The following is a 12,753-nucleotide window of genomic DNA, read 5'->3' on the forward strand; positions in this document are numbered from 1 at the left end:
CCAGAAAACAAAAATCTAAAAGTTAAAAAATAATAACTATTCTTAAAAATTTTAACAAAAAAGTTAACTCAAAATAATTGTTAAAATATTTTTTTTTATAAATTCAGGCCCAAAGTTAAGTTCCAAGAAGAGAAAAGACATAATTTTGAAAGTATTTACAACGGCTTAAAAAATACAAGCATAAAAAAAACAATCTTAAAGATTTCAAAAATAAAAAAAAAACGACTAAATTTAGGCAGATCGAAAAAACTAAAAAATCAATAAGTTTTAAAAATATTAAAACATTCATAAAAAACATAAGCCTTAAACCAGGATTTACCTTGGCATTTCCACCTTTCAATTAGGCTCTGTTAACCAATTTATTATACAGTTGGCGTGCAATACAAATTTTCAAAATAATGAAAAGGTGAAAATTCAACAAATGCAACCGTTTATGCGTTTGACATAGACACAAAGTTTAATAAATTTGGAAAAATAACAGAAATGAAGAAATAAAAAATATTTAAAAAATAATAATAAAAACAATTTAAGAAATACTAAAAAATGAAAATAAAATTTTATGAATTAAAACTATAAATTCAAAAAAAATAATAAGCTCAAATAAAAAAAATGATTTTCAAAAATTCTATAATGTAATGAAATTTAACCCTCTACTGCACATTTTTTTTCGAAAATTTTTAATTTTTCCCGTGTTGGAGGTCATATTGAACAACTATTGTTCTACGAAAAACTTTACTTCTCTTGTTTTATGTTTTTCTTGTTTAATTTTTAGTATTTTAATTTGCATTTATCTTGTATGGTTAATGTTTGTTTTCGGTAGTATTTGGCCTATTTTACCACCTCGTATCATTACATTTGGCCTATCTTATTTTTCCATGTTTTTTACAGTCACTTTTTATTTTTTTTTGCTTTATCATTTAAATTGTAAAAAATGCGTAGAGACATAGTCTGGGACACTAGAAAAATTATGGCATACTTCTTTTTACTTAAAATATAGGAAATGTTAGTAAAAAACACAGCCAAAGTTGACCCCTAAAAATATGACATTTCTAAAAACATTGGCAAAGTCACATAAAACAACTAAAACTTCTAACCTATAAATTATCTAAACTTTTGAGAGTTCTTCTTTCCAATGCTTTTTAAAGACCAAAAATTGGTTTTTTTTTTTTTTTTTTTTTTTTTTTTTTTTTTTTTTTTTTTTTTCAGGTAGTTTATTTAACAACAGTCGTACATTGTATACATAAAGCTATTCTCGACCCTACGCCTACAACTAAGCTAATTTAAGTCCCAATTCCTTTCTCTTTCCTAGTCCCGGTCCGAAAGAGCCCGGGGGGTAGTCCCTGTTCCACTCGGTCCAGACATGTGGTCAGGGGGGCCCCGGGGTTTCGGCACAATCGTGCACACTCATGATGATTCATCCAGGCGCCCCGGAGGAGCCGGAGGGTTGTCCCTGTTCCACTCGGACAAGACGTATGGTCAGGGGGGCCCCGGGTCCTCCGGGCGCGACAGTGGTGGAATCTCAGTTGAGTGCAACTTCAGCATACATAGAGCCATTTTCCGAATTGGGCTTTGAACCAAAGTTTGTTATTCCATCTAATTGTACTGATACTTTTCTTTAATTCAAATAGGCTACCTTTTGGAAATTTCTTTAACACAAAGGAAACTGCAAAACTAACTAGCCACAAAGCAGCTTTTTGCTTTTGGTCATTGGTTTGTATTTTCCAAGCAAGAATGTCTTCTGGGTCTGCGCAATTGATTTTTAAACGATTTGCTACGGTTTCTTTCAGCCATTTCCACACGTCCTGCGATGCGTCGCATTCCCTGAGCCGGTGGAAGTTGTTGTCCTTTTTCCCACAGATTTCACAAATGTTGTCCGCAACTCGTCCTATCTTGTACTCGTACAGTTTGTCCTTGTTCAACAGCAGATCGTTGTACAACAGGAACAAAGTGCTTCGGCTATCACTTGTGAGAAAATTGTGGCTCAGATTGTTCCACAGATTCTCCCAGTCCAGGTCGGTCAGCTTTTCTTCGATCTTAGGCACAGTTCTTCGTTGATCCACATGATAGCAATAGAGTAGTCGCACCGTGTTTAAGGTGTAGCTACTCCCCAGCTCTTCAGCTTCCACCAGCCAGTCCTTGGTGTTTCGTCCCAACACGTCCTTCTTGCCAAACTTCAGCAGCGAAAGATCCTTTTTCTCTTCGCCATCTTTTCCATACAGCACGTTTTTCTGAAACAGTGCCTTCGCTTTGGCTTCATGGTCTACTAAACACACGCCTCCTTTTGCTAGGTCCAGGTACAACTGATTCCTCTCGCACTTGAACACCTGACTCTGCCATAGAAAGGCGCCAACAGCTTTTCGAATCTCAGCAAGATGCTTGTTGTTCGGGGGGAACACCTGACACACGTACCACAACTTGGATAGAATAAACACGTTCAGCAGCCATGTCCTTTCCAACAAATTCAACTGTCGAACCCTATGTAGACTGATTCGAAACTTAATATCCCTTACCAGCTTGGCATAGTTGATATTGACGATGTCTTTCCAGCGCTCTGTAAACATCACTCCAAGGATTTTCAACTGTGTAACTTCTCGAAACTGCTGAGGTCCACATTTTGCTCCATTCAGCCGAAGGAAGCAAGATTTCTGTTTGTTCAGCTTAACACAGGAAGATAGAGCGTAGGAATTGACAATTTGGAGGACCAAATCAAATTCAGCGTCATTCCTGACTAGGATCGCCAAATCGTCTGCGTACGCGATAACTCTAATGAACTGGTTGTCCATTAGAACGCCCTGGACGTTTTCAGCGATTCGCCGGATCAGGGGCTCAATGTATAGTACAAAAAGTGCCATACTGAGCGGGCAACCCTGACGGACAGAGCTGCCAATAACGATTTCCTTTGTCATAAACCCGTTGAATATTACTCTGGATGTAGCCGGTTCATACAAATTCTTGATGCAGTCAATGAAAGCCTGCGGGATTCCAAACTTGTCCATAATTCGCCATAGAAACTTGTGGAACGCCTTTTCCAAATCTGTACTCAGGAGAAATGCTTTAAACCGTTTGGACTCAGCTGTCCTGAGCATAACTTTCCGCAGCTTTTTCAAGTTTTCTGCACAAGATCCGCTTTGCAGACATGCAGATTGTCCCTCTCCCAACAAATCACCAAGTACTGCATGCAACCTGTTGGCCAATATTTTGGTAAACAACTTGTAGTCCGTATTCAGCATTGAGATAGGGCGATACTTGTCCAGCGATGCCGCATCAGCTTCTTTTGGAATCAATGTTATAATTCCAGCCGAGAACTCTTTTGGAGGCTTCAAAGATCCATCCAAATACCCGTTGAAAAGCTTCAGCAGGTCCTCCTTAACAATATCGAAATGAGTCAGATAAAACTCATACGAAAGTCCATCCGGCCCCGGAGACTTTTTCTTTGCTGCAGCCAGCGAAGTTGATTTCAACTCATCTTCGCTGATCGGTCGCAGCATCTGGTTGGCTTGTTCTACGGACAGAGTCTTGCTCACACTTCCTAAAGCCTCAGCAACAACACCTTCATCCGCCTGCAATGGATCGTTCCTGAAACAGTTCGAGTAAAATCCTTGAATGATGGCTTTCAATCGATCCTGGTCATCGGTTAGAGCTCCGTTATCCAGCAATTTGAAAGACGAAGACGCGCTGAACCGGTGGACCTGGTTGGAGACGTGGAAGATGTTCATCTTCTCATTCTCGATCAGCGACGTCCCAGAAAGTTTGTTCCCGAGGTACTGCAAACGTTGACACTCCATTTCCATGAGCCGTGATTTCACGATGGCGATTTCTGCCCGAACATCCAAACCATTACCTAGATCGACTGCCAATTCATTCAACTTCTGGTACTGAGTACTTTTAGCTGAGCTGATACGGCGGTTAAACAAACGACCTTGTTCTTGATAAAACCAAGTGATCTTTTTCTTCACAACATGATTCCACCAAATACTCCTATTCATCAAATGCACCGGTCTAGCTCTAAGCCCTTCGTACTCCACCAAAAATCGGTTGCTAATGCTGTCGTCCTTCAGGAAAGCTGGGTTTAGCTTCCAGTACCCTCTTCCACGCCTACACAGGTGTTGTGGGTCGACCTCGAACTTCAAAACAACGGCATGATGATCGGAGAAGGCAACAGCTACATTCTTCACCTCAAGTATCGTATCGAGGAAATCTCGTGACACGTAGAAGCGATCTAACCTTGATGCTGAATCGCATCGGTGAAAGGTGAAACCGGTGCAACCCTTTTCTTGGCCAGCGTCCTTCAACTGCAGCGCGCTCACCATGTCCTTAAGACCAGCTCCGATATTAGCCGAGCTATTTCGGCTGTCCTTTTTTGCCAAAACACAGTTGAAATCACCTCCAATGACTGTGTGGGAACACCCGGGTTTGACCACGTGGGCTGTGATACTATTACGGAACAAATCATCTCTTTCTTTGCGCTTGTCAGACCCAGAATGAGCGTATACATTGACGTAGTTGACGTCATTGCATACAATAGACACGATCCTGCCGCTCGGATCATAGATCAAATTTCTAAAATCTTGATTTTTACGGATCAAGATGGCAGTTCCTTTGTTCTGGCAACTAATATTAACGAAAGCTTTGTGGGACGAAATAAAACTAAAATCCTCAAAATGAACCTCCTGACAGAATACAATATCAAGATCATTCAAGTGTACAAAATCATTAAGAAGTTGCTTGTTAACTTTTGTTTGGATGGCATTCAAATTGATCGTACCAACCTTCTTCGAAAACGTCATTTTGAATAGTTACTTACGGTAGCACTTCTACGAAATCTGCGTCGCTCTCAGCGGTGACTTCCTGTTGATCTGATCTGGAAGCAGATCGGCTCTTGCCGGCCTGATCCTGTCCGGCGTTGTCATGTGGCCTCCGCTCACTCCTACTCCGTGATCGTAACTTCTGCACCAGGGTTACGCTGCCACCGGCTGGAACTTGCGGGATTGCTTCTCCTTTCCCTTCGGTACCTCTGCGGAACTTGTTCCGAGGTTTGCGTGCTGGACCATCCGGCAACACTGGCGCTTGAGGGGGCCCCATGGGCACTGGTGGACTGATCGGCAGTGAAGGTTGTGCCGGCGAGATCGGCAGTGACGGTTGAGCCGGCGAGGGCGACGATGGCGGCGGTGTCAGCTGTACCGAAGTCGGTTCTGTTCCAGACACCCCGACGTCCATCGTGTCGCTGACAAGTTGCTGGTTCCGATTAGATTGCAGCAGCGTCATAATCATGGGCGGAGCACCATCACCTTTAGCGAAGGCAGGGAGAAGGCTCGTTCCAGCCAGGACCGAGCTGAAGCTCTTCCCGTTCCCATCCGATGGCTTAGCAAACTTCCGGGGACAGTTTGCCTTCACGTGCTCTGTGCTTTTGCAGATGAAACATTTGTTCACCAGTCCGTCGTAATATACGCGAGCCTGGAAATGTCTCACGCGGATTTGCGCTGGTAATTCCTTGGTAATTTCCATGTATGCTCCGCGCACGGTCGAGAAAACCGGGAAGCCCGTGTCCTCGTGATAGCGCTCGCGGATCTGCTGGCGAACAACGCCATACACCGACAGAACCTGGTGAATCTCCTTGTCCTCAATCTCTGGAGGTAGATTGAAGATGCGGACATATTTGAATGTCTCGTCCGCCTCCGACATCAACACATTGATGGATGTTCCGTTGCTGTAATTGAAGTTCATCACCGGCTGGAGCTTGTCCTTGACGGCCTTCATCTGCCGCTCGCTTTTGAACTTCACAAAGATTGCCTTTGCTTGGGTGTCTCGATGGATCGAGTAAATTTCGTTCGGTGGCATCTGCCATTCCCGGCAGAACCCGAACATTTCAGCATCCGACGGTTCCTGAGAGCCTTGTCCGAAGGCGAACTTCAGAGTATGAACTCTGACCTTGAATTCCGACATGGTTGTAAAACACGTGTTCCGGTTGAGGTTAGATACGATTTTGGCACACTTTAGCCGCAGCGAGAAGCGGGCACCGATAGCATTGTCCAGTAGAACAAAAAGCGCTTTGTTGAGTGAAAAAGAACGAAATTAATCCGGGAACGAATTGAAAACACGTCTAACTGTGAGCACGACTGTTGCTCGAATGTGTTTTGAAATATAAAAACATTCGTAAAAAAACATAAGCCTTTAACCAGGATTTACCTTGGCATTTCCACCTTTCAATTAAACTCTGTTAACCAATTTATTATACAGTTGGCGTGCAATACAAATTTTCAAAATAATGAAAAGATGAAAATTCAACAAATGCAAACGTTTATGCGTTTGACATAGACACAAAATTAAATAAATTTGGAAAAATAAGAGAAATGAAGAAATAAAAAATATTTAAAAAATAATAATTAAAACAATTTAAAAAATACTAAAAAAATAAAATTAAATTTTATGCATTAAAACTATAAATTCAAAAAATTAATAAGCTCAAATAAAAAAAAATGGTTTTCAAAAAATCTATAATGTAATGAAATTTAACCCTCTATTGCACATTTTTTCGAAAATTTTTATTTTTCCCGTGTTGGAGGTCATATTGAGCAACTTGTGTTCTACGAAAAACTTTACTTCTCTTGTTTTATGTTTTCCTTGTTTAATTTTTAGTATTTTAATTTGCATTTATCTTGTTTGGTTAATGTTTGTTTTCGGTAGTACTTGGCCTATTCTACCACCTCCTATCATTACATTTTGCCTATCTTATTTTTCCATGTTTTTTACAGTCACTTTTTATTTTTTTTTGCTTTATCATTTAAATTGTAAAAAATGCGTAGAGACATAGTCTGGGACACTAGAAAAATTATGGCATACTTCTTTTTACTTAAAATATAGGAAATGTTAATAAAAAATGTTTAAAAAACACAGCCAAAGTTGACCCCTAAAAATATGACATTTCTAAAAACATTGGCAAAGTCACATAAAACAACTAAAACTTCTAACCTATAAATTATCTAAACTTTTGAGAGTTCTTCTTTCCAATGCTTTTTAAAGACCAAAAATTGGTTAAAAATGGATTTTTGACGATTTTTTTTATCGAAGCCTGTCTAAAATAATTGAAAACGCAGGAGAATGCATTTAAAATTATTTGCAGCTGATTGCATCCAAAATTTGCCTTTGATTTGTCGGTCCAATTTTGAAAAGAAAGAGGCCGGGAAACAAAAACATTGAAAAAAAATGGAACAACCTTACTGCCCCTGATCGCATGAATGACCTATTTGCATTTTCTTCGATTTTGAGTTATTGATGCAGTTTGGTTCAAAGTCTTGTGCTCTTTCAGAAAAGCCTACATCATCCAGTACCAACATTGTTCTAGAAAATTCAGTTTTTTTTTCGCGAAAACTTAAAACGTACCCTTATGTGTGGGACAAACTTCAAATGCGTATTTCTCAGGGTCTAGCTCATTTCCCCGAATGACATTTCCCCGAATGCCATTTCCCCGAAAATCATTTCCCCTAATTGGCCACATCCCCGAATACCATTTCCCCTAATCAGCCACATCCCCGAATGCCATATCCCCGAATATCATTTCCCCTAATCGGCTATATCCCCGAATGCCATTTCCCCTAATCGGCCATTTCCCCGAATGCAATTTCCCCGAAGTGACACTTACGCCAATTGCCGTTTATTTAAATTTAAATTTTCCCGAATTTTCAGATCCCCTAATCATCATTTTCACTAAAGCCTTTTTCCATGAATAACAGTTATTTTCTTTCTCAATTTTACCGAACAAACAGCTTTTTCGGGTATGCTGTTGATTAAATGTTGTAAATTGGGTAGTAAAGCCCTTTGTCAATTTTTATGAACAACGGTAAGAAACCATTTCTGATAACTTTTTTTTTCATTTTTATGCAAAAAAGAAGTTATTGACAAGACAACATTTTTTCGATGGATCAACTATGATCCCCTTGGAACGAGCTGTCAAGTAGGAGCTTTTCTGCCAGGTCATTGTACTTAGAAAAATAAGCTTTATCGTTGTGAACAATAATATCACAAATTTAAGCTTAATTTTAGGACCCAATTACAGTCCAGACTCGATTATTCGAAGCCTCGATTATCCGAAGGTTTGTATGGGACTTCGGATAATCGAATCACGAACAATTTTTTTTTCTTTTTTTTCCTTCTTTTAAATACAAATTTGAGTTCTGCAACCCCATTTTAGTCAAATTTGAATAGTTGATTGCATATTAAATAATAAAATGCATCTTTTCAATATTTCAACACCGCCATATTGGCCGCCATCTTGGATTTAAAAGTTTTACTTATGCTCGACAATAGAAAATTAGGCATCGAAAAATTATTTTTTTAGTGGTTCGATTATCCGAAGTTTCAATTATCCGAAGTGAAATTTTTCCGAGGCCTTCGGATAATCGAGTCTGGACTTTACTAGATTTTTTTTAGTGCAATTAACATGGATATGACTAATCGGGTAAGTGGCATTCGGGATTGTGGCCCATTCGGGAAAATGGCATTCGGGGATGTGGACGATTAGGGGAAATGGAAAATTCGGGTAAATGGAATTCGGGGAAATGACTATTAGGGGAAGTGTCTTTTCGGGGAAGTGGCATTCGGGAAAATGTCCCTTCGGTAATATGGGTTTCGGGGAAATGTCATAGATTCATTTCTCAGCATGCTGTTTTTGCATATGGGACATTTATACGAACATGGGCAGCTTAGTAATAAATAAAAAATAAAAACGAAAAAAACGGGTATTTTTTATACCAATTTTCAAACACTTTACATACGAAAATAATCCAAATCAAACTAAAAAATCAAAACAAGCTAAATAAAAAAAAATCTGGGGAATCTTTCTTTAAAAAAAATCTGAAAATATTAAAAAAAAACTAAAACAATTACTAGTTTATAAAAGTTTGAAAAAACATTTTGAATTTCTGATTTTATCGATGTTTTATTTTAAAGATTTTTTTAAACTATATGATCATGGAAAGGAAATCATGCGTTCTACAGTAGGCAGTAGGCCATTGCAAATATTGCAAAATATAAAGCGTTGTTTCTGTATCAGAACATCACAAACAAGTGGCGGGCCAGGCCTACTACGTCAAATTAACTGTAAAGGTAACTCATTTAGCTCCTACAAAAATTGGAAAAAATCTAGTGCAAATTACTTTCGAGAATAAATGAATGATTTATTCTTTGAATTAATGATATCTTTAGTCATGAAAATCCTAAAAGTAAAACGACTAACAGCAAATGTCTACTCTACTCACCGGCAGCACGACCATATTCTTCAGCATGACGTCCCCGATGCGATGCGTCTCGTGCCCCCCACGCCCTTCCCATAGCAGAATCCGGTGCTCGAGGTCGCGCAGAAACACGCTGTGATGTTCGAGCATCGAGTCAAAGTACTGGAACAGCGGCTGCAGGTTCTCCACGTCCTCGGGGGTCAGTTCCTCGCGGAACCACTGAAAGAATCGAAGGAATTTTGTTGACTTGTTTTTCAGACCAAGCAGGCGCTGCGTTCTTACCGTATTGAGGACGTCCAGGTCCTTCTTGTAGGTCCGCTCCGTCATCAGCAGCTCCTTCGCCAGGAAGTAAGCCCGATCGGTTGGCCACTTTTTCTTCTTGATCTCCTCGTCGATGGACCGCAGCGTTCCGGAACCATCGTTCATCCCGGCTCCGGCCTGCAGCGGCTGGTTCTGGTAGTGATGGTACGCCGAGTGGTTGTTATTGTTATTGTTGATCACATTCTCATCGACCGTGTGCAGTCCGTTTCCGTTTCCGTTCAGGGTGCCGTTCCGGGCACGGGCCTCCGCGCTGGACAGGTCGTACGTGCCCGCTTCGCTCGTTCGGGACAGCGAGTTGTTGTTGGAACGATCGGACACCGAGGTCGGGCTGGCCGGACCGAGGGCCAGTTCGTACCGGTTCGGCGATTGGACGATTTCGCTTCGGCGGTCCAGCGAGACGTTCCCGTTGATTCCGTGGTACTCTTCGGCTGTTGGAGTTGGGTCGGGTGGTGTTGTGTGGGTTGGGGTGTGTTGGAACCAAAAAAGAAGGGTCGTAATGAAAAGAAATGGAAACAAAAAGAAAGAGGGTAAAAAATATGCAATAAATTGGATACCATGCAAATTGAAAATGTTTCATAACCATGCAAAATTGGGATTAAAACGATAGGATTTGATTTATGAACACAGCTAGAGGACAAAACAAAACAAACAATAACAAGACTTCTTAAACTGAGTTTAGCATTCATGTAAAACTAAACTACCGTAAACCGGGGTGACTTTGATAGGATTTCAATTTGTTTTTAGAATATTTTCCAACAGGTGAGGGTTTTCTCAATATTATTATTTTTAAAGCATGTACTGGGGTAGGCCACACAAAGTCCATGCACAATTTTGGAAAAAAAGTTTTTTCAATAGTGTTTAGAAAAATAGTTACGTTAAAAATTCTTAGTTTTAATTCCGGGGTGACTTTGATAGTCATAGTTTTTCTTGTTAAAATCATATTTAAGAAGTTCAAACTTTATTTTTACGTTAAATGTACCATCACTAAAGTAGCTGATATAGTTTGTAAGAAAAAAATCAATGTTTATGTTAAGTTAACTAAATTTATAAGCTTTTTCAACAAAATACATATAAATTTTAGGTAAAATTGTTAAAAAGTCGGAATTTTGCCTGAAATTTGTTAAAACTAGTTTTGTTTGTAAAATTATCGATTTATATGGCATTTTATACTGAATTCGAAGCACGAATCACAAGTTTTCACATTTTACATGAAATTTGTTATACTGAAATTGCCTATAAATTTGGTGATTTTTTTAAAATTATGTTTCAAAAATACATATTATTTATTATTTACAAACTTTTTTAACCTTCTCCTAGTGGAAAATTGTCCAAAGAATCCGAAAATTCATTCTGTTTTCCGATTAAAAATCATGTCATTGAGAAAATCATGACACTTAGAGAAGTTTAAAATAATGACTTTCATCAACATTTTCTTAACTATAGTTAACTAACTTTTTAAACTTGTCAACATTTTATGAAAAGTTCTTCTTGAGGTACTTTGAACACTTCTCTATCACGGTCAGTATGTTTCTAAACCATTCCTTACGTATTTTAATTGTACTCTTCATTTTGCGGAAAAATCGCAAACCTATCAAAGTCACCCCGGCTATCAAAGTCACCCCGTTTTACGGTAATTTAAATATTTAATTGTCTGGAAAATTATTTCATTGTGTAGGGGAAGGTGAGGCAACATAAGTCGCAAACATTTAAAATATTTTTGTTTTCAATTTTTTGGTAAAAATCATAAAACTTTAAACCTTAAAATCTTAAAACCTTTAAACCTTTAAATCATAAAATCTTAAAATCTTAAAATCTTAAAATCTTAAAATCTTAAAATCTTAAAATCTTAAAATCCTAAAATCTCGAAATCTTAAAATCTTAAAATCTCAAAATCTTAAAATCTCAAAATCTTAAAATCTTAAAATCTTAAAATCTTAAAATCTTAAAATCTTAAAATCTTAAAATCTTAAAATCTTAAAATCTTAAAATCTTAAAATCTTAAAATCTTAAAATCTTAAAATCTTAAAATCTTAAAATCTTAAAATCTTAAAATCTTAAAATCTTAAAATCTTAAAATCTTAAAATCTTAAAATCTTAAAATCTTAAAATCTTAAAATCTTAAAATCTTAAAATCTTAAAATCTTAAAATCTTAAAATCTTAAAATCTTAAAATCTTAAAATCTTAAAATCTTAAAATCTTAAAATCTTAAAATCTTAAAATCTTAAAATCTTAAAATCTAAAAGTTTTAAAATCTCAAAATCTTAAAATCTTAAAATCTTAAAATCTTAAAATCTTAAAATCTTAAAATCTTAAAATCTTAAAATCTTAAAATCTTAAAATCTTAAAATCTTAAAATCTTAAAATCTTAAAATCTTAAAATCTTAAAATCTTAAAATCTTAAAATCTTAAAATCTTAAAATCTTAAAATCTTAAAATCTTAAAATCTTAAAATCTTAAAATCTTAAAATCTTAAAATCTTAAAATCTTAAAATCTTAAAATCTTAAAATCTTAAAATCTTAAAATCTTAAAATCTTAAAATCTTAAAATCTTAAAATCTTAAAATCTTAAAATCTTAAAATCTTAAAATCTTAAAATTCTAAAATCTTAAAATCTTAAAATCTTAAAATCTTAAAATCTTAAAATCTTAAAATCTTAAAATCTTAAAATCTTAAAATCTTAAAATCTTAAAATCTTAAAATCTTAAAATCTTAAAATCTTAAAATCTTAAAATCTTAAAATCTTAAAATCTTAAAATCTTAAAATCTTAAAATCGTAAAATCTTAAAATCTTAAAATCTTAAAATCTTAAAATCTTAAAATCTTAAAATCTTAAAATCTTAAAATCTTAAAATCTTAAAATCTTAAAATCTTAAAATCTTAAAATCTTAAAATCTTAAAATCTTAAAATCTTAAAATCTTAAAATCTTAAAATCTTAAAATCTTAAAATCTTAAAATCTTAAAATCTTAAAATCTTAAAATCTTAAAATCTTAAATTCTTAGAATCTTAAAAAAAAATTTTAAAATCCAGTTTAAAAAATTTAAAAAAGGCTCATTTTTGAGAAAATTGCCTCCCTTAAGAAGTCTGATTCGATCCGAAACACTTAAAAATTACTGAAATTTACATTGCACTACTATGCATGATTTTTTGACAGATGCTTTAAAAACAAAAAATAAATAAATTAAAAATATCGTATTTCAAA

General features: G+C 36.3%; 1 protein-coding gene across 1 annotated transcript in view; it reads right to left on the reverse strand.

Moving 5' to 3' along the window:
• Positions 1 to 9,597: 9,597 nt before the first annotated feature.
• The window catches only part of LOC120417644 (FERM, ARHGEF and pleckstrin domain-containing protein 1), an 83,274-nt gene continuing 80,118 nt past the window's right edge, over positions 9,598 to 12,753 (reverse strand). Inside the window, exon 8 of the mRNA XM_039579761.2 lies at positions 9,598 to 9,979. Coding sequence (XP_039435695.1) covers positions 9,736 to 9,979 — 244 coding nt within the window. The 3' untranslated portion in view covers positions 9,598 to 9,735. The remainder of the gene's footprint in view (positions 9,980 to 12,753) is intronic.

Source organism: Culex pipiens, chromosome 3 (genome assembly GCF_016801865.2).
Source record: "Culex pipiens pallens isolate TS chromosome 3, TS_CPP_V2, whole genome shotgun sequence".
Taxonomy (NCBI): domain Eukaryota; kingdom Metazoa; phylum Arthropoda; class Insecta; order Diptera; family Culicidae; genus Culex; species Culex pipiens.